Consider the following 22,390-nt stretch of genomic DNA (forward strand, 5'->3'; position numbering starts at 1 on the left):
GGCATGAAAACTTCCGAGGACGGATGCATCGAATTTCCGCAAATCACAGTTAATCCACTGGGGAGGAAGCTTTGAGGGACTTAGCGAGTGTAAGGAAGGCCCATTCGCTCACTGAAGACTGAGATAGTCGTTCCCAATGTCCAACATCCTTTTTCTGGGTGGCTTGACGACTTGAGCTTGGGCCTTGGCGTCTGCTGCTTCGTCATAGTCGACTTCCAAGTGAAGGCAACGACATGGAGCCCTTTTCCGCCTGCACCAAGACCTGATGGCAAAGCCGCGTTCGATGTTCGGGCGATGGCAGGAAGCATGTGAATTGAAGGCGACAGTTCCGAGTAACAAGTATTCAAATATGAACAGTGACCCAGCGAGGGACGAATAAGGTGTTTAAAGTGAACCTTTTGCCAACAAAATTAAGGTGTTTGTGACGCGATCCATAGCCATTGTAGGCTGGCCTTTCGCAGTAAGGGCTCCTTGACGACGACGATGCTTCCCCGGAATCCAAACAAGCCTTTATATTTGGCATGTACTCGCAGGTTGGTTCGAATGCGTCGGAGGTTGGCATGGCTGAAAAGTGCAATTTGTGACGAATACTGTTGTGTTTGTAGAACACCCAAAACATACACGCTCAGCAAGCGATTTCCCCTAAATTAGAGAGCAAAAAGAATCCTATCGATTAAAAAAATGGGTTCGAGATAAACATGATAACTACTCACCACCCAAATTTCATCCTGTTCCACCCAGCCATTAAAAGTCGGGGGACAGTGCTAATCCTACATTGAACATCGTGACAAATGCAACCTAACTAAAAAAAAAGGGGGGGGGGGGGGGGTTTGAGACACATGTGATGGCTAATTTTACTCATTTCTTCCCATGGGGGGACAGTGTCAAACCTACATTGGGCACTGTGATGAGCACACGACCCGATTTAAAAAGGCCTGAGATAGGCACGATAGCTTACTTACTGCCGAATTCCATCCCATTTCACTCAGTTGTGTTGAGAAAAGTGGGGGGACGGCGCTGAGCACCATGATGAACACACACCTAATTAGATAACCAAAAAAGGGTTTTCGATATATGTGAGAACCCATTCCACCCCGTCGTTGGACAAACTAATGGAGGCTGGTAACCTGCCTAGGGGGACATGTCAAACCTATATTTATAAAAAATGAGAGCCATGGTTATCAGTTAGAGAGATGTCTGAAGGGTTAAAGTACGAACCTTTCCCAAAAAACCGCAACCATTCAACCCATCCGGTTGCGAAGATATGGAGTGTTTTTGGTTGGGCTTTGTTACGGATACGGAGTCTCCAACGACCATATCCGTCGCATGGTCAAAGACTTCTCCTCTCTATCGTTCCTCCCCTCTTTCTCCCTTCTGTCCTCTATCCCGATACCCTATCCTCCTTACCCATTCTACCCCTTTCCCCTGTTGGAGGAACCGTGTGCTATGGGAGGCCGGACGAGTTTTCGTACAGCCACATTCCCACACCCGAGCGAGGAACTCGCCCGGACAGCCACATTCCCGTGGTAGCGTGACTACTTGGTCACAACACCTTTTTTCTTCTTACTTATTTTGGTCACTTCGGACTTATCCGCGAAGTCCACAAACTATATTCATTCATTTGGATTAGTTTCCTTTTTCCCTCTGTTCTCGTGCATTAGCTTGAGACTGAGCTTTAGCATTAGAGCAAGCGGTTATTCCGTTATCCCCCCCCTTGTGCAAAGCTTTCCCCAATTGGGGTTTTGGTGCTGGCCGAGGTTGTTTGTGTTTCGCGGGATTTCCCGCAACCTTACCATTTGTAGATAGTCACGTGTCTTGTACAGAAACCGCCAAAGGCGGTTCCGGCGAACTAACAACTGCTCTACAACTGTCTCGTGTACCGTCTTCTGTAACAACCCTCCCTGTGACTCAACTGAACCCGTGTGATTGTACAACTCTCAATATGTCTTATATGTCTGGTTATATCGAGTCCTCTAACGGCCCTCGCCATGAGAACTCGAGGTCGCGAGTCGAAGACTCTCAACATGAATTTCGTCCTTTGGAATCTGTACCCTATGGGTCCTCATCACTACGCTCTCCCCCCAGTACTCGACACACGACGTCCCATCATGATCATGGAGATTGTGAACACTCTGAGGCCCACTTACCCGTGATGCCGGCACGTTCGCTACACGAATGCCAAGTAGCCGCCCATCCACCGTCTGTTTCTTCCTTTGCCAGTCATCATGTTTCCCTGCCAGCGGTATGTTCCCTTTGGGAACGCCAAGTCACCGAAGGCCCTAATAGTCAGTCCTCATTGCACGCCTATGATATCAACCCGCTACCGGTACGTTCGCACTGCGAATGCCAAGTACCCGATGGCAACTATACGAAGTTCTCACCCATCTCACAAGTCGCGACCTCGCACACGGTACGCTCCATTGAGGAGCGCCAAGTACCCGTGGCTGACCCATCTGTCCTGGTATCTCCGACTACCTATCATCAATCCCTTAATAGCTCACTACATCACCAATCGCGATCGATGGGAATTCGATCGTCCGCTCCCAGGCAAGACTGGGATCACTCATCGATTACATATCCAGTTATGGTACAGACTAGACATGACCCTTGTCATCCCACTATAAGAACGGATCGAGGAATGGGGAATTTCCCCCATCCCCATAACATTGGTGCCCCAACCCTGGTGCGAGAAATTTGCACCATGCCACCAAAGACGGTGTCCCTGTTGGGAGACGAACCAGTCACCCCGGTCCAAGTGACACACGAATTGTATCCTCCTTCCCGTCCCACGAGGATCAGTCAGTCGGATCGTAGATCCAATTCAAGAGATACCTCGCCAGTAGGCGAAGACGTGCATTCCTCGCCCAGCGCATTCCTAAGACAACAAGCTCTCAGGCAAGTCATCGAAGCTCTTGGAGAGTTTGAAGGTGGAATTTTCGAGGATTCGAATAACTACATGAAGCGTATACGAAATTGGCGTCGTCTCGCTCCCGCTGATCTCGAGGAAGAGTCTGTTGGAGCCGGTCTCGAAGGAGAGCCTTTGAGATATCGACTAGGGACCGTCTGGCGGGTCGAGCTAACCGACCTGCTCATGAAAATTACCGAGTTCACCCAGCTAGCCACCAAGGCCAACTTAGCTGCGGGTGATTTCGTAGTGGATCCCCAAGGCAACCTCGCCCTGATATTCACCATAAGGGGATGGTCGTCGCCTAAGGAGTTCAGCATTGCATGGAACTTCCTAGACCAGCATTTCAATTCCTTCGAAAAGCATTTCGATGCCATCAAGAAAGCTGCTCGTCCTTCACAGGAATTTGACGAGTTGCGCATGAGTGGACTCAGGTTGGCGAATGTCTCGCCCGCCAGGTTTACGGATCCTGGGCAAGTCGAGGAGGCATGGTCGACCGAAATGCGACCCACTCATCAACCTGAAGCCCTCCCGTCGGGATGGACTACATTTGAGGATCTCATATCTCCTGCGGAAGAGACCACTTTCGTTCGTAAACGCACCCTCCCGTCCAGGGCCTTCCCGGTGCCTAGACCAAGCATTAACGTCGCTGCAGGGATGCTACCCAGAGACGAACCCTCAATGCCATTCGTCACAGTTCGTCGAGAGACCAACGCTTTTGAGAACCCCAAGGAGAATGTGGGTTACACGGAATTTGTGAAAGGTCTGAAGGTCGGAAGGAAAACAGAGCTGGAACCTGTCGAGGAGAGACTTGATCCCGACAACCGTGGACCCGAACCCCCTCATGTCCCTCACCATCCAGCGAATGAAGGACCCATTGGATCCAGAGATCCAGGTCATGATCCGAGACAACCGCCTCTCGACCCCTGGCAGCCGCCACCACGAGGTGCGGGTCCACCACCCCCATCAGGACCACCACCTCCACCTGGACCACCTCCTCTGCCCGGTGGGGCTCCATACCCGGGGCACATTCTACCCGTCAGATATGCTGGGGCACCGCCCCCTCCTCCGCCTCCCGGACCTGGAGCGTTGGCAGCGCCTCAGCAGAATCCTGGATACAGACCTCCTCCTCTCGACCGCACGCAACCTTATGTGGATCGCAAATATACTGTGTCAGACTTCCCAGAGTTCGATGGTTCGATTGACAGCTATATAACGTGGTGCAGCATATGTCGGAACCTGGCCAGGCACTCACCTGCTTTCGCCCAACAAATGACCCACGTACTCCCTGATCGTTTCAAGGGTGCTCTGGCAGACTGGTGGTCAACTGTACCGGTCGCCGACAAGTTGTATTTTACCACCAATTGGGAAGATCTACACGGATATGTGCTACATTTCTTCTTAACACCCGCCTTCCTCGACAAGATTCGAGATCGATTCCACGCTTGTAGGTACCGTAGGGGTGAAAGGTACTCTAAGGAGTCCCCACACGACTTCGTGACACGCAAACTACGACTCTTGCGCATCCTATATCCACTCGCCAATGTTCCCGGACCAGAGGTCTTGAGGGGCGAGGCCCAAAGACTTCTAGAAGACATCCCAAAAGGATGGTGGGCCCATCTCAACATCGATCAGGTCGACACAGCCGAAGAACTCTTACAGCTGACTAAACTTAAGCATGACGAATTAGTAGCTAGCGACGAATTCAGCATCGACGCTTTAGCAAACCGAGTTGCCCGCATTAATTTGGAGAGGAATAAACGCGGAGGAGACCGTGTCGAGACCAGAAGTGTCGCCGTTGCATCCGGAAGCCAGACCTACCCTACGAGCGACTTCAAGTCGCAGAAGAAACCGCCCAGACCGTGTCGGCACTGTGGAAGTGCGAACCATTGGGACAACGACTGTCCCCCTAGGAAGGCTGATCGAGCCAGGAACGACCGTAAGGAACGTGACAACTCGTCCAAGTTGGAAAGCACCTACCGACGGGCTTATGCTGCCTTAGTGGAAGGTCAGGAAGCAGAATTCGCAGTGGCCTACACAGAGTTTTGTACCCTGTCCGATTCCGAATCGTCGGACATACCTGACATAGATAATGCCGAAGATTCTTCCTTTTCTTACATTGCGGCCTGTACGTGGAAGGAGATCCTGCCTGATGAGAGACTCATTGGGGCCGCCCTGGTCCCGGGTGAGATATATGAAGCCGGTAAGATATTCGAGCAACCCCCAGGTCAGCAGTCCTTAGGATCTGACGCTTGTCGAGTCCGTTGTCGTATCAATGCAATAGACAGGATCGAGATAGAAGCGTTGGCCGACTCTGGGGCAGCCTGCACGCTAATATCGACTGACCTGTATGACCGAATTAAAGGAGAAGGCACCTGCATTAAGCAAGGATTGAAATTGAATTTGGTTCAGCTAACAGGGAAGGCTAAATGCCAAGGTTACACGACGATTGACTTATACCTGCCCTCACAATGAGGTCACGTCCTGTTGTGGGGTGTGGAAGCTTACGTACTCAAAGGGATGACCATCCCTCTGTTGATAGCCGAAGACGTGCAGACAGCGTTCCAGCTGCATACCATGCATCCACCTGAACGAGAATTCTGGCAAGTGGCAGACTCAGACCACCAGGTTCCCCTCAAGAGCCAGATCCATCATGCGCCCACCTATCCAGTTATAGCCGGTCCTTCTCATTCTCGAGAACCTAAACGAGTAAACGTCTCGGGTACAGGTCGACTAAAAATCACGGAGGATGTGACCCTAGAACCGTACACAGTCCGCCTGGTTGGGGTCACTGGTAACTTCGACCACAACTCGGGAGTATGCCTCGTTGAAGGATGGAGGACGGGATGGAAGCAGGGTGACTATCTGCCACCTCCGACTATGCTCGTAAACACCGCCCATCCCCTTAGGCTGCCCTTGACCAATCCGAACCCATACCCGATCAAAGTCCAGAGCAGGACTACGATAGCATCCATGTGTAATCCCGATGAGGATCTAGATGGCGCCGAACAACTAAGCGAGCCTCAGATCCGTGAGTTCCAGAGTAAAGGACTATTAATACAGGCTGTCGCAGCGGAAGCCAATGTCCTGGGACCACCCGAGGAAGTCCATGATATCGACGGAGCTTTGGCCGGACCAAAGACAGTGGAGATGATACCTGGAGACGAGGTCCTTCCTGAAACCTTGGTGGATGTGGTAGACGTAAACCCAGAGTTATCGCCCGAAGAAAAGGAACAGCTCCGAGCCTTGGTGCAGAAGCACAGGAGGGCCTTCGCTACGGCTGGGAACCTGGGACGATATGATGCCCGCGTGCATATATCATTAAAAGAAGGAGCAAAACCCATCTCGCTTCCGCCATACCACGCCTCCCCTCTGAAAAGAGAGATCATCGATAAACAGCTAGACGCCTGGTTAGAGATGGGAGTAATCAAGCCGTCCCAGAGTCCCTGGGGCGCCCCGGTTATAATCGTCAGCCAAAGAGGGAAGAATAGGCTCTGTGTGGATTGGCGAAAACTGAATGAGGTCACTATCCCGGACGAGTTCCCCATTCCAAGACAAACGGATATTTCCGGCTCCCAATACATGTCAACCTTCGACGCGCTATCAGGGTTTACGCAATTGGAGTTCGATCAAGAATCAAGAGACAAGACGGCCTTTCGTACCCATCGCGGATTGTTTCAATTTACGAGGATGCCCTTTGGGTGGCGAAACGGCCCACCCATGTTCCAAAGAGTCATGCAGGAAGTCTAGCTCCTTTCCTGTGGCAATTCACCCTAGTGTACATCGACGACATCGTAGTATACTCCATGTCATTCGCCCAACACTTGACACATATAGATCGAGTTCTCGATGCTATAAAGAGGGCTAACCTCACGCTTTCACCGCCCAAGTGTCATTTAGGATACCAGAGTTTGTTGCTACTGGGTCAAAAGGTATCCCGCCTGGGACTCTCCACTCACAGGGAAAAGGTGCAAGCCTTACTGGAGATCGAAGAACCCCAAAACAGGAAGGCGCTGCGCACCTTCCTTGGAATAGCGGTTTACTTCTCCTTGTTCATACCTCAATATTCACTCATTGCCAGACCCCTCTTTGACTTATTGAAAGATGGGGCTCCCTGGATCTGGCACGAGCCATGCAAACAAGCCTTCTCATTGTTGAAATACACCCTAGCCACGGCTCCGGTCAGAGGACACCCCATGAAAGGGTTGGGTTATAGGCTCTATACCGATGCGTCTGACGTAGCTTTGGCGGGTATGTTACAGCAGATACAGCTGATGACTATTAAGGACCTCAAGGGGACGCGCACCTACGAGAAGTTGAAACTCACATATGATCGGCAGGAGCAGATCCCTGAGTTAGTAAAGAAGTTGAACGCCGGGCGAGACGATCACCCCCTACCTGCACAGTGGGCATCCGCTTTCGAAGAATCTACCGTCCAGGTGGCTCCTACTAGGGCGTTCGCAGTTTTCTGGCGGGCGTATGACTTCAGTGACTTCGGCATGGACAATGGGCTTCTCTTGTGCAGTCAAGAAGTTGGCAAGAAAACAGATTTCAAGTCCAGTGAAAGACTTTGGCACTATGCGAGCTATCATTGTGGCTTCCGTTGATTCAGGCTTGACAGTGGCGCATCCAGTCTCTGAGTTCTGAACAATCACAGGCGATGACTCCACAGCAACGGGCTCATAATGCATGTGCGGGAAATCTTGAGCTGTAGCCATTCCCTTAGCAGTACCGGTGTGCTCGACAAATCCCGTGGAATTCGGACCAGATAAAGCCAAAGAACCTCCAGCAGCTCCTGAATCCTCAGTATGGGCTGCTTTCTGATCTTCTAGCACATAGTCAAGGCCGTCAGGCCTTGGCTCTTTAAGCTTTTGCTCCGGCAGTCCAGAATCGCACATGGAGAATGGAGGGAATTCCATTGCAGTGGGCGTATAACAAGCGGCAGTGGTGTTGCATATGAAGGTCTCCAACGTTTCCTTAGCTGGGACTGAAACATAGCTGAGGCTGTCAGGCCTTAGCTCTTTAAGCTTAGTGTCTGGTGCGGTGAATGTTGACATAACATGACTTAGAAATTCTGACGGCAAGGAAGCCTGAAGGTCTGTTCCAGGCTCAACGACGTTTATGTCGCATCTAATAGCAGGGGTGTTGTAATGTAGGGGTTCCTGATAAGGCAATCCGCTTACTTCAGCGGTTATACTCGCGAGACCAGAGGTAAGCTAGAAAACTTTCTGATGATTCTGCTCAACGCACATCTGTGTGTATTTATACATACACGAAATGTATTACAATGATATTATAGGTAAAATAAGTAACTGCGCAAGCGTGCGTACGCAAGCACAGACTAAGCGGGAATATTCTAGTGATTTCCCACAATAATCCAGAATGCCCCGGAAGGTTCCGGTGACTCGTGGCTTCAACAAGGGGTTTGGAATTGACGGCCGACTTGGGGTCCAAATTCGCATATGGGCTCTGAATCAAAAAGTTTCCGGTAACAATCCTCAGCGCCAATTGGGAAAGTGCCACCGCTATCATTCAATGGCATAAGGCTCGAGGTCAAAGTTCTTGAATACTATGTTGCTGGGAATCGGATCCTTGCTAAGCAGCGGAAGGTTATCGGGCTGGGTCTCATCCACCTGTAGTGGCTCCGACTCAGAGGCTTCGGTCTTCTTGATGTACTCCATAAGTTTTTGGCCATGTGTTGTCTTAGGAAGCGTCCAAGCGGCCTTGGGAGCTCTTACTACCTCTCGATCTTCCATTCCATGGCTTGCCTGCACATAATCGAGGCCATCAGGCCTTAGCTCTTTAAGCTTTAGGTCTGGCCTGGGGAACATGAACGTGAGGTGGCTCAGGGATTGCAGCGGTTCTGATTCTGGGGGATCTGTCCTAGGTTCAACTGCATCGATCTCACACACAACAGTATCAGAAAATGCATCGCAGCGTGCATGGGCGGGGTACATGTCTTGAAGGACAGTTACAATGGCGTACTTGGGACGGGCGGAGGCGCTACTGGCTCGGTTTCCTTCATTGCACATGTACTCAATCCATGTATAGTGGCCGAATAGCCACATCAGCAAAAGGTCCTCAGGGTTTCACTTCAAATGGTTTGAAAACAATTGAGTTCACTTCTGAACTGAATTGAAACGTGACACCTTTACTAAAATGCTTTGGGAAATTGGTCAATTCGGCCAGTTTCATGGTATTAGAAGCAACAGGATCATCAGAAGTGTCCAAAGTTGACCGCAATAATTTCCTGATGCAGGGTTGTTCTGAAAATGCAACTCTGCGACATAGAGCGCCTTGGATGGCAAGGACATTGTGGGGGACTTCGATTCTTCCATCGGTCACCAGCCTGTCTTTGCAAGATCCTTCTAAGACGACTTGATGCCCACACACTCCTCTAGGCGTCCGCATAGCACTGTTTAGATCAAAGGGAAATTCAAGTATGCGCACTGGATTGCTCATTGTAGCATTCAACTCGCTGCCAGCATCAAGGAACATGGTGCAAGGGCAGCTGCGTTCTTCCTCTTGAACCTCAGCGGTTCCGATAGATAGAGATGCGGGTTGCTCAAACATCACACCAGTGCCAACGCAAAAGTGCTCGGATCCCGAGAGTTTCCGATGTTCAGCTTGATCACTAGTGCTGAAGGAGCACATACTACTCCTGTCGTTGCCATAGGACTCGAGACGGAAGTCCTCATATCCCATCTTGTAAGCGTCAGTAGGTGGTGTCAGGTCCTCAGCTTGGACCTCAGCGATCATGTCTGGATCCTTGGTGGTTGCGAGATACAGGTCCCAATCTGGGTCATAGGCATCGTCTGGTTCATGGGAAGTGTCACCACTGAGATATGCGTCCAAGTTGAAGCTCTTATAGATTGTCTCTTGGGGTTTCTCTGCATCAACATGCAGGTCTGGATCCTGGAGCGCTTCAAGGCATGCCGTCCTGTTGAAATCCCCGTTGTCAGGATGTGAATCCAGGTCAGGGGCATCGTGAGCCATTCCACAACAGTCCTCGTCGTTGGGACACGAATCTGAGTCGGAGACTTCACATGTTGCTGACTCCAAGCGGAAAACTTCACTTGCATAGACAGGCTCGCTAGTGTCTGAGTTGTAGTCCGATTCGGATGACGCAGATCCATATTGTAGACTAGCGGAGCTGGACTCTTGGTTTGATAGAATCCTCTGGACTTCACTAAGTACACCAGCTGTGGGGAAGGCTTTCATTTCAGCACAATCTTTAATGAGGTGACCTATGCTGCCACACATAAAACATCGGCTCTCAGGGAATCGGGGGAAATATAGTTCGTCAGTAAGGTGGGTAGCTCTGTGGGCTGCATCCTGGCTGTTCAGATCGATGTCTGGCTGAGTTTTGGAAATCCTGTGGTCGTCACTCCTGACCCCACCTTCCACTGCTCCCAACTCTCTCCTGACTAATCTCTGCCAAGGTATGACCTCCTGTGACACCACCCTGCATCAGCAAAAAATTGTTATGCTCCTGAGTGCTCCGGAGTATCGAGAGCACTGGGAGAATCAGGAGGAGATTGGCCGGTCCAGGAACAGCCCATTTCCTCCGGAGTTGGCTAGGTACTCCAGGGCACTCTGTCAGGGCAATAGCCCCGAACCCCGAGTCACATGTAAATTAGATACACATAGTCATGTGGGCAAGTGGGAACCTCCGGGTAACCACTTACACACCACCGTAAAATACACTATCTTGTATCACTTACGGCCTTGTGTGCTGAGCCACCCTAAGACCTCACACTTTTTTAAGTGCATGAGGTGTGTTTTACAACACAACCCACAACTACACAATCTTAACATCTGACTTGGAAGCGCCTATGGCGCCTAAACACGCCCGCAAGGGCAAGGTCGCATCTGCAGCGACACTAAAAAGAAACGAGTGGTTTATAAAGAAACCGCAATCTCCCATCAAGGGAGATTCAAACCAAAAGCCGTCGTCAGACGACGATGAGGATCAACATGATCCGGCAATAGCAACCACCTCAGGGCTGGTCCCTGAAGGTTTTAGAAACTTACGTGGAGTAAGTGCGGGGCCAATTACCCCCAGAACTCCACAACATACCGATCTAACCCAAGCTGGGGAAGATCCATCACCTCCTCATGAGGTGGTCGACTTGCGCAAAAAATGCGTAAGCACCGAACGATCAGCCCAAAAAGCTGATCGGATAGAGTTGCAGGAAACTCCAGGGCCCCACTATCCCCTGGAGTCCCCCCTCACGTCCCCAAGTCAAGCCCCAAAGGCAGACAAAGGGAAACAAAGGGAAGAGCCCCTGTGACGGCTATCCGAAAAACTACTGGACTTGTTCCAGGTTCCATCTGAATGGAGGACGGAAAGTGAAGATCAACTTCTTCTCAGGCTGAAAGCCCAAGAAGGCACGAAAATACGCCCTGAGAGCAGGATCTCCCAGAGCACGGAAGCTCCAAAAGAACTTCTGCTGTTTACACTCCCACACACCATGCCAGACAAGGCAAGGTCACCAACTTCGGAGGAGGTCTCCGAGATAATGAAGAGGAGGCGAACTGAAATGAGGGAGTTCGCTGAGGAAGCCTTACGTAAAAGTAAGGAGAAACCAGCGAACAGACCCCTCTATGAAAGGGAAGCACCCTCTGCAATGGCCTCGCCTAAACAAAGCGAGCATGGAGTGTTCACTCCAAAAACCCATTCTGGAACCCCCAGAAGCGGAAATGTCAACTGGGGAGAGTCACTGCTCGCCCAACCAAACTTCCTCCTGGAAAACCAGGAATCGCGCATAATAAACGCGATAAACTCGATCCAAAAAAAGATCGAGGAAACGAACCATAATAGCACGGCTCATCTAGAGATAACTCTAGAAAGAATGGCCAACGCAATCGATGCGTTGACTGAAAAAATCAGCAAACAAACAGATTTGCTGAAGGAAATAAACTTCTCACAAAAAAGTGAGGAAACAAATAGACACCCCTGGACCACGGTCCAGGACATAAATAGAACTTGTGAAAAATTCACGAAAAGAACCACCAGTGAAAGCACACTGGAATATCATCAGCAACTCGACAGAGATGCTAAGGAGATCCTTCTCCCAAGGATAGGAGAAGACGATGCCGAAAGAAGGCATCGTTCAGAGATTAGAAGGAGAATTGGCACGTACCAAAGGTTTGGCCAAACATCCACTTATGACGGACCTCTGGAACAGAGAGGTAACTCATTCACACCCTCTCAAAACAATGAGAGAATACAAATACAACTTCAGGCAAATTCGCCTGAAACCAAAGAAACGCTGCGAGGAAGATTTCCCCCAGCAAAAACCCCCCCAAAGGAGAAATCTCCATTGGATAGCGACCCCGCAAAGGCAGGGGAGCAAGAAGAGTACCTGGAGAAATGGTACGAAAAGGCCATAAGAATGGCCGAAGTGAGAATACTCACTCCCTACCCAGAAGGAGTGAAGCCAGAAGCCCTAAAGAATGGGCCGGCATTTCCTGACAAGAAATGGTCAGGGGGGAACGACATGGAATCGTTCTGGCAGTGGTTCACAGAACTACTGGGATTCCTCGCCTCACGAGGATGCAAAGGTCCCCAATTCAACGAAGTCCACCTGGACTGCTTGATTCGTGGATTAGGGGGACCCGCGTTTGACCTCGGAATTAGACTCCGAGATGAAACTCTCCTCAGAGGAGACGAGGGCATGTTCCTCGAAGTTCTCAACATATTGATGAGAACCTTCATCAAAGCCTCCGCCATGTTGAATGCGACAAAGAAATACCGCAACGTCAAAAACGAAGCGGAAAAAGGCCTAAAACAGTTCTACTTAGAACTGTCAAAAGCAGCGTCCCAGATGGTGACGCCTCCAGACCAGGCGTCCTTCAACGCCAGGTTCCTAAACTACATTCCCCTTGAATGGAAGAGGGAAATGATCGCTCATGATAGAATCAGAGCAGACTTCTCCTCAAACGAGGAGATGTTAAAAGCAATATCTCGTGTAGATGAGATAATTGATGGGCTGAAGATGTCTTCAGCCTACAAATCAGGTTACTATACCCGAACAACTACCACGGCAACAACGAGCCGTGGCAGAGCCCTCCCATCAGGAAAGAAAGCGGAAGAGCTGAAACCCAGATGGAAAGAGGATACATCCTCGAAAAACCCGAGGAAAACTGACCAAAAGTCAGTTCCAATTTGCGGCAAATGCGGCAAAATAGGGCAAACGAAAGATTGCCCAAGACACAATATAACGAGCGATGAAAAACCAAGGTGCATAGCTGCCATGGAAATCGCGAACTCATCGGATGAAGAGTCGAAAGGCTCATCAGATGAGAAACCAGAGAACAACTCTGGTAACTCTGAAGCATCAAGCTTCGAAGTAGAGGACCCATACAAAGGACCTCAATACTCACCCGACTCAGAGGGTGAGGAAGTCAACATTGGGACCATAAGAATGGGCCCAATGTCAGTCGTCGACCATGATGACATAAATTATAAAATCAAACTGGCGGTAGCACACCAGTTAGAAAACACGGCAGACAAAAAAGTTGCCGAAGCCTTGGTGGAAGCACCAAGAAAAGACACCTTGGGGAAATACACGAAAGTACCCAAGGAAAACAAGGACAAAGGGAAGAAGGACCAAAAGTCCATCGAAACCCAGTCCCCCTTGTTCGATGCGAAATTCCGCATCTCAAAAGACGCGGGAAAATACCCCGCAAACAGACCGCTCTCAACGAAGAGAACGCTAACAGCTCACATAAAAATAGCAGGCATAAAAGCCTATGCGCTATTCGATAGTGGAGCCGAAACGGATGCTTTATCGCTGGACTTTGTCCGCGCGGTCCACATCCCAATTCTCCAATTGGAGAACCCAGTCGTCCTTCAAATGGGGACAAAAGGAACAAGATCACAGATCCTGTTCGGAACCAATGTGGACATTGAAATCAACGGCCACGTAGAAAAACACTACTTCGATGTAATAAACATCAACAGATACGACGCCATCTTCGGTGCCCCCTGGTTAAACAAAAACCAGGTAAGCTTAGACTTCCGGTCCCACAAAGTGAGAACGGTGAACAAGGGCAACATAGACACCCTTGGAATAAGCGAAGACCATGTGACGAGATCACATGGATGGAAAACTCGAGCAAGAGCCCGAGAACAACCAAAAAAGAAGCCCCCCTGACAGGGAGGTGGGATTGAAACACACCTCAGGGTAATCACAAGAAAATACCCTGAAGGTTGGCCCAATCCTAGTCCGGAAGGACTAGAACTTCCAGACGTACCACACCTGGAAGGTCTCTCCATGAACAACCCCGAGTTCGAAATACTCAGGGAGTGGTGGAGAGAAAAATTTGAAACCGTAATGGCACCAGCGCCATTAGAAATGCCCCCCCCTGAGGGAGGTGAACCATTGAATCCCGTTGAAGGATCTGAACAAGAAATTTCGGGAAAACACCCCGAGATGTCCCGCAGCACTGCAGGAAGCACTAGCGACCAAAATAGATCGCTATGTAAAAGCAGGATGGTGGTATCCTGCAAACAGCGAGCGAGCATGCCCGCTATTGTGCATCCGCAAAGCAGATGGATCCTTGCGCATGGTAATAGACATGAGGAACCGTAACTCAAACACGATCCTCGACGTCACACCAATGCCAGACATGCGACTGATCCAGGAATCAGTCGCCAGAGCAACATACCGATCTAAGATCGATATGTTGGACACGTACGAACAAATATGTGTGAATCCAGATGACGTCCATAGGACGACATTCTCCACGCCCCACGGGATGTACAACTCGAACACGATGCAGCAAGGAGACTGCAATGCTCCCTGCACCTTCCAGCATGCACTGACCTGGGAACTACGAGGAGAAGTAGGCAGACGCCTACACGTCTGGTTCGACGATATATTCACCAGCACAAGCTCGGTGGAAAACCACAATAAAGCACTATTGTGGTTATTCACTCGCCTAAAAGGGGCGAAATTCTACATAAGCTGGAAAAAATTCCAGCCATTTGCCCCAATCCTAGACGTTCTAGGAAGCCGAGTGGACGAACAGGGCATCCACGCTCAAGAGGATAAAATGGAAAAAATCCGCAACTGGCGAGAGCCAGTAGACCACACAGGAGTCCTAAGATTCCTGGGAATGGTAGAATATCTATCGATATTCATGCCAAACGTCAGCGGTTACACAGGACCACTGCAAACAATCTGCTCAAACAAGCAGACATTCAGGTGGACACCACTCCACCAGAAATGCTTCGACGAAATCAAACGTCTAGCATGCAGGGCTCCGATCCTGAAGCCCGTCCAGTGGAACCCATCGGAAAGCCTCTCAGAAGAAGAGAGGACCAAACTCCACGTCTGGGTCATAACAGACGCGTGCCCAGCGGGCATGGGTGCATTAATTGGACAAGGCGAAAGGTGGCAGACTTGCCACCCGGCCGCATTCATGTCCAAAAAGTTCACCAACACACAACGTAGGTACTTCGCCTACGAGCTCGAGGCACTGGGTGTCCTCGAAGCGCTCATGAGATGGCAAGACGACCTCATGGGAGGCCGTGAATTCACTGTAATCATGGACCACAAAGCTTTGGAATATTTCAAAGCGAAAAACCACAACTCAGGGAGACACCTGAGATGGCAAGCCTTTTTCGCAAGCTTCAATTGCGAAATAAAATACGTGGAAGGCCACAAAAATAAAGTGGCAGATGCACTCTCACGATACTATGACTCATCAACAGACGAGGATCTGCATTTCGACGATTATGTTTCGGCGGACATCCACCTGGACAAAAATGCAGAAGATATCATCCCCGACAGAATCGAGGAATACGAAGAACTGCTACTAAGCAGTACCCTGAGTAAAAACTCAGAGAAAAAGAGACTCGCAGCGATACGTGCAAGAAATACCCTAGAGGAAGCTCTAGGGGGGAGCGATAACCTAGAGGAAACTCTAGGGGGGAGCGCCCAAAATCTGGAAGAAATCATAACTCCAGAAGAGAACCTTCGAAAACAATTCGAAGAAAAAGACCTCATTGAGGCAATAAAATCTGGATACTTGAAAAGCCAGATCCACAGGGAAATCCTAGAGAACCCGGGAACTTCAAAAACTTCTCCGTAAAAGACAGGCTGATAACCCGACTTGGAGAAGGAGGAACGACCCAAATAGTAGTCCTGAAAGGGAATCACGAAAGGAAGTCCATTCGGGGAATAATCCTCGAGAACATCCACGAAACACTTGGACACCTAGGATCCAAGAAAACAGTGGAAACCCTCTGTCGACACTTCTGGTGGAAGTCAATGAGAAAGGATACCCACAAGTTCTGCAGGTCCTGCGGAACTTGTCAAACGACAAAGAAAAGCACCAGGAGAAATCCTGGAATGCTTCACCCACTCCCGACCCCGGAGACACCATGGTCGTCAATAGCTATGGACTTCACAGGTCCATTCCCAACAAGCTTGGGATATGATTACCTCTGGGTAATCATCTGTAGGTTGACGTCCAACGTCCACCTAATTCCAATAAAGACAACAACGAACGCACTAGAACTAGCATTCATATTTCTTCATGAAGTTGTAAGACTCCACGGTCTACCACACTTGATCATATCAGATCGAGACTCAAAATTCACGTCAAAATTTTGGCACGAACTACACCGAATACTCGGTGTACAGTTGAAATTCACAACTGCATTCCACCCGCAAGGCAACGGCCAAGCGGAAAGAATGATACAAAAAGTAGTACAAATACTACGTGCGATGGTTAGACCAGACCAACGTGACTGGGCAGCGAAACTGTCGATGGCGGAATTTGCAATCAATGCGAGCTCGAACACATTGACAGGATTTGCCCCGTTCGAATTCATCTATGGCCATATGCCAAAGATGTGCCTAACAGCACCACTCTCGGACTACCCGGGAGTAAATGACTTCGCTCAAAAAGCGAAGGAAAACCTCATGGCAGCACATGACGCGATAATACATACAGTGCTCCAAAAAACCGTTCCAATGTTTTTCACTTTTCACTTCATGAGCTTATAGTATCATGGCAGCACATTCTAAAATTCCCCAAAAATCTTTAAACATGCATTAGTATCCCCTTCACAGATCTGCAAATTATGTAAGCAATATATTTATTTTTAGCGAAGTTATTCAATTTACAAGGGACCCATGTCATTGGAACAGTTTTTTGGAGTCAATTTTTGGGAGAAGAAAATGGTATCAACTAATATTTGGTATAGCCACCCTTTTCCCTAAGCACTGCCTCGACCCTCCTAGGCATACTTTCAATCAAGTTCTGACAAACCCTTGGTTCTATATTATCCCACTCCTCCTGAAACTGCTCCCACAGCTGATGAACACTATTTGGAGGTTCTTCATACTCTCCAAGCTTCTTCTTCACATGATTCCACAAATGTTCAATTGGATTGAGGTCTGGGGACTGAGCAGGCCATTTCATGACCCTGATATCATGGTGTTTGAACCAATTTTGGGCCTTCTTGCTGGTATGCTTGGGGTCATTGTCCTGCTGGAAGATGGTGTGGGCTGGGGATTTGTGGTAATAGGAGAGTGTTCCTTGGAATTCATCATCCAGAATCTGGCAGTAGAGGTCTGCATCCATTCTCCCATCAATCTTGCATGCCATCCCAACCCCATCCCATGTCATACATCCCCACACCATAACAGATCCACCACCAAACTTCTTTGTCCCTTGCACCAGGCAGTCACTGAGAGGCTCACCCACCCTCTTCCACACCCATTTCCTCCCATCTGAGCCCAGGCGATTGACCTTGGTCTCATCTGACCACACCACTCTCTTCCAGTCCTCAAGAGTCCACTCCTTGTGACTGATTGCAAAGTCCATCCTCTCTCTCTTGTGTTTCTTGCTAAGCATAGGCCACTTCTTCTTCACCACTGCTTTCCAACCAGCCTTCTTCAGTCCCAGGTGGACTGTCTCAGGTGAGATGCTCTTGTTGGTGATGTTTTGAAGCATTTGAGTCACTTGGGAGGCATTGTCAGCCTTGCCAGAGTTGATAAGGCGGTAGGCATGGCGTATGTCAGTCTCTGAGAGCTTGGTTGGATGACCACCACTGGGCTTGGGAACATCAGGACAGTGTGCAGACCATAGCTGAGTGATAGTGGTGAGGCCACAGCCAGTAGCAGATGAGATCTGGCAAGCACTATGACCAGAATCAATGAGGGAAAGGACTTCGGCAATTTTTGAAGCAGACAAGGGACGCATTTTGGATTTTGGGGGCATTATGCTGCAAGAATGTTGGGTATTTATGCTCCAGCAATGTTATTTTGTTTATTACTGTGTACAGTAAACAATATCACATGACATGACATGTGATATTTTTATTTTTAGGATGTGCCAAAGGCACTCCAAAAAACCATTCCAATAACATGGGTCCCTTGTAAATTAAATAACTTTACCAAAAATGAATACATTGCTTACATAATTTGCAGATCAGTGAAGGGGATACTAATGCATCTTAAATGATTTTTGGGGAATTTTAGAATGCACTTCCATGATACTATAAGCTCAAGAAGTGAAAAGTGAAAAACATTGGAACGGTTTTTTGGAGCACTGTAATTGCGCTGCCCAAACAATCCAGGCGAATAAGAAAAGATGCCCGGACCTGCCTTTGAGAAAAGGCGAGCTCGCATACTTATCCATGGATAAGCTGAACCTACCCAAAGGCAGGGCAGGAAAACTAAAGCCCTTATACATAGGGCCTTACGAAATTCTGGAAACATTTCCAGAAACGTCAAACTACGTCCTCAAGTTGCCACCACAACTTGAACAACACGGAATCCACCCAAGATTCCATGTATCCCGGCTCGCACCTCACGAGCCAAATGACCAGGAAACCTTCCCAAATAGGGAAGTAAACATATTCTACGATTTTGGGGAAGACCCCGATTGCGAAGCAGTAGTTCGCGAAATCCTAAACCACGCGTGGGTTCACAACGAACTCTGGTTTAAGGTTAAATGGGAACTAGGGGACACCACATGGGAACCCCTAGGAAATTGCAACAACCTCGTCCACCTGGACGAGTACCTCACCTTACAAAATGTAAGGGAACCAGAAAAACTCCCTATCAAAGAAGACAGGGAACTCTCAGCATCACTACGCCCCCAAAAATGGAGGTGGAGGAAGTAAAGCCGAGGGACGATGGCCCACAGCCAAGAGCGTGGGAAAGTTCTGGGCGAGTAACTCGCCCGGACAGCCACACCATGTACCAGAGATCACATGGGCTAGGCGAGTAACTCGCCTAGACCATGTGAACCACAGGCTCACATGCAAAAAGAACACACAACTGCGGCAAATCCCACGCACGCAAGAACGAAAACCCCTCCCACCACCACGAGTAACATAACGACGAAATGTCATTCTCTGGGGGAGGCAACCCTCGGTTCGATCCAAACAAACCACTGGATATCGAAATACGACAACCTGGGGAGCAAGGCTCCCTGGAACAACAACAACACCAGGTGCAGATAAGCGCCATGGATTACACGACGCACGCAGCACAAATGAGTGCTGCAAACCAACAACCATCCGCATTGCTAACAGGCACCGCATACCCCCAGCCTCCCCAAAGAGGCTTCCAACCATATGCGGTGCAAACTGCACCGATGGCGCAACAAGCACCATTCCAGGGGCAGCATTTGCTGCTGCAGCCCCAGGCATACTCCCCAGGGAACTTCCCTGGCCAGATCAACCCCTGGATTAGCCAATTCAGCCCAGGTCCAACAACACCCCAGCCAAATGCAGGCTGGGAATCAGCCATCGCGTCAGCGGTAGCTGCTCAGACAGGTCAGCTCCGTGAGGAGCTGAAAGAGATGAAGTCCCTCGTAGGAGGGAGACGAGGGAGCGACAGCGGCTCCTCGTCCAGACCGTCCAAACGGGTATGGTCTGATAACTCGAGGGCATCAGAAGACGCCTGTGACCATTGCGCCCACTGGAGGTGCGAATACAACAGAGCACGAAGAGATGCTGAGGGCATCTTTGACTCTCTGAAAGACACAGAGAGAGAAGTCGATCTCCAAAAAAGGGAGATTGAATTACTGAAACGCGAGCTCAGAGAGGCACGTGCACTGGCAGACCTCGCTGCCAAACCCATCATGACGGGGGCCTCCCAGGTCAGGGGGAGGGGATACGGTTCCGGGCCTCATGGGGTGCGACCCCACATGGGGACTAGCGCATCAAGGGGTGGGGCACCGACTATCCCGCCACCCTGTGGGCAGGCGACCCTGTCCGGGTTGCATAAGGGCCCGCCCTCAGAGGGGCAAACCCATGTCGAGGGGAAGAGGGAGAGTGGTAGGCAACCGACGGCAGACCCTAAAACGGGGACCACTGCCAGAGGCGGCGGGCCGCTGAGTACCTCAGCACCCTATGGGCAAGCTACCCTGCAGGAAGTGTCCACATGCTATACGAGACCGCTGAACTCAACGAGTTCAGCAAAGTCGAAGCTCCAGTCGACATAACAATCGACCCCAACTTCCCCATGAGGAGAATAGCAGGGTCAGAAGCGGCACATGACGCTGCATACGCTTGGTGGACAAGCGTGAGTGGGAAAGAATTCGTACACTGGTACGAACAGGCTGAAGCCGCCTTCAAAAGCGGCAAGGTACATAGAACCCTTCACGAAAAAGCGAAGGAAACCGAGAAATACTTCTTGGGACTCCCGAGTATTGCAAGACTCGCGGAGGAATATAATTCCCCAGAGAATAAGGGGAAAATCTCCTGGGAAAGTCTAGGCAAAGCTGCCTACTTAAAGTCCCAGTTCAAACCACTCAGGACTCCTGAGGAATGTGCCGCAAGAACTGCGGAACGGGAAGCGAAAGCTTCCAAATACCGGGAAAGAGACGCAAGTCTCCGTGCTGGACAACCAGCCCAACGACCATCCTTCCCCACGGGAAGAACGGTAGACCTACCGTACTCTACACCTGAGCCAAGCAGCTCAGGAACACAACAACCCGCTCCCACCCAGGGAGCACCCACTTCGTCGAGCCCACAGCCCGACAATGTAGCCCAGGCTACATCATCGCATCCGACGCAGCAATCGGATGTCCAGATGAACAACCCGGAGGAAAACCCTCCTCCGGGGCAATGAATCCACCCTTGAGAGAAGGGAAAGTGACACGGTAATACGCCATCGAGGCGCCTGTGAAAACACCTTCCCCGAACTCGAGGCCCCGCACACAATACTGTATGTGAGGAACCGCAAGTAACAATTGCGGAAATCTCCACTCCGTCAAAAGACCCACATCCACCGCCGCTCATGTGTAAACACCACTTACACACGAACCCTCACAGAACAAGTGAGGAACACCAAAGACATACAACCTTTGGGTCGAAATTCATTTTCGACAAACTCCACCTTTTTTTTCCTTTCTTTCTTCTTCTCTCCCTGCGATACCAATGTATCGCCGTTCACTTCAAAGTAACGGCCCACACTCATTCATTCCTTAAACCCCATCTCTTCCTTTCACCGACATGTACAAAATCGCCCACTTTAAAGTGGCGACAACAAAAAAACACTCATTGATAATTCCAAACTCAATGTAAATCAACTATTAAAACTCTGTTTCATTTACTATCAACCTTGTATGCGTCGCAAATGCAACGCAAGGGGGGAGAATGTCAGGGCAATAGCCCCGAACCCCGAGTCACATGTAAATTAGATACACATAGTCACGTGGGCAAGCGGGAACCTCTGGGTAACCGCTTACACACCACCGTAAAATACACTATCTTGTATCACTTATGGCCTTGTGTGCTGAGCCACCCTAAGACCTCACACACTCCCAGGAGGGCCTGGAGCATTGCTTTGTGCACAAACATATCCAGTAAATACAATTTAAATGCTTCAAAGTGTATAGGGGTGAGAAGCTTCTGGGAGCTCCTGGAGCATTTGAAAATGAAAAGGAAAAAAAAAAGAGGGAAGATCCCCCATGAATACCTCCTACCACAAGACTAACACAACAAGACACTGCTTAACATTTAGATCAAACACTATACTATATATCAAGGACACTGAGACTCACCAATATACAATCAAAATTTATGATATATGATTAATCTGGCAACTTAATCACTTTCGGGCTGGCAGAATATGGGGGAGGGGGAAATGGGGGAGAATGAGGGGAGAATGAGGGGGGAATGAGGGGGAGAATGAGGGGGGGAATGAGGGGGAGAATGAGGGGGGGATATAGAGGGAAATGAGGAAAATTTGAAAAATAGGGACTTCTAAAAAGTTGAAAAAAATAATTAGGGAAAAAATCAAAAAAAAATCAGGAACTGTAGTGCCTTTGAAGTGCTTTCAGGATATATAATTATTTGCAAAATCGAGGAAGAAATGATGGAGAAATACTTTTGGAGACCCGAGAAATAATGAGAACTGAATTGATGGGAAAGTCTGAAAATTGAATAGGGAAGTGAGGGGAAGCCTTGTAGCATTGTTATTTTCTGCTGTTCTGATTTTTCCCGAT

At 49.5% G+C, this 22,390-nt stretch overlaps 1 protein-coding gene across 1 annotated transcript; it reads right to left on the minus strand.

The window, feature by feature from the left end:
• Positions 1 to 7,161: 7,161 nt before the first annotated feature.
• Positions 7,162 to 7,962, minus strand: EI90DRAFT_3135314 (uncharacterized protein; the record flags this gene model as incomplete). The annotated part of the gene is made up of 3 exons (XM_039064724.1): positions 7,162 to 7,183; positions 7,233 to 7,299; positions 7,356 to 7,962. The coding sequence occupies 3 exons, from the start codon at positions 7,960 to 7,962 to the stop codon at positions 7,162 to 7,164; spliced, it is 696 nt and encodes a 231-aa protein (XP_038908816.1).
• Between the last annotated feature and the right edge of the window lie 14,428 nt (positions 7,963 to 22,390).

Source organism: Cantharellus anzutake, assembly GCF_015039405.1.
Source record: "Cantharellus anzutake strain C23 chromosome Unknown EI90scaffold_135, whole genome shotgun sequence".
Lineage (NCBI taxonomy): Eukaryota > Fungi > Basidiomycota > Agaricomycetes > Cantharellales > Hydnaceae > Cantharellus > Cantharellus anzutake.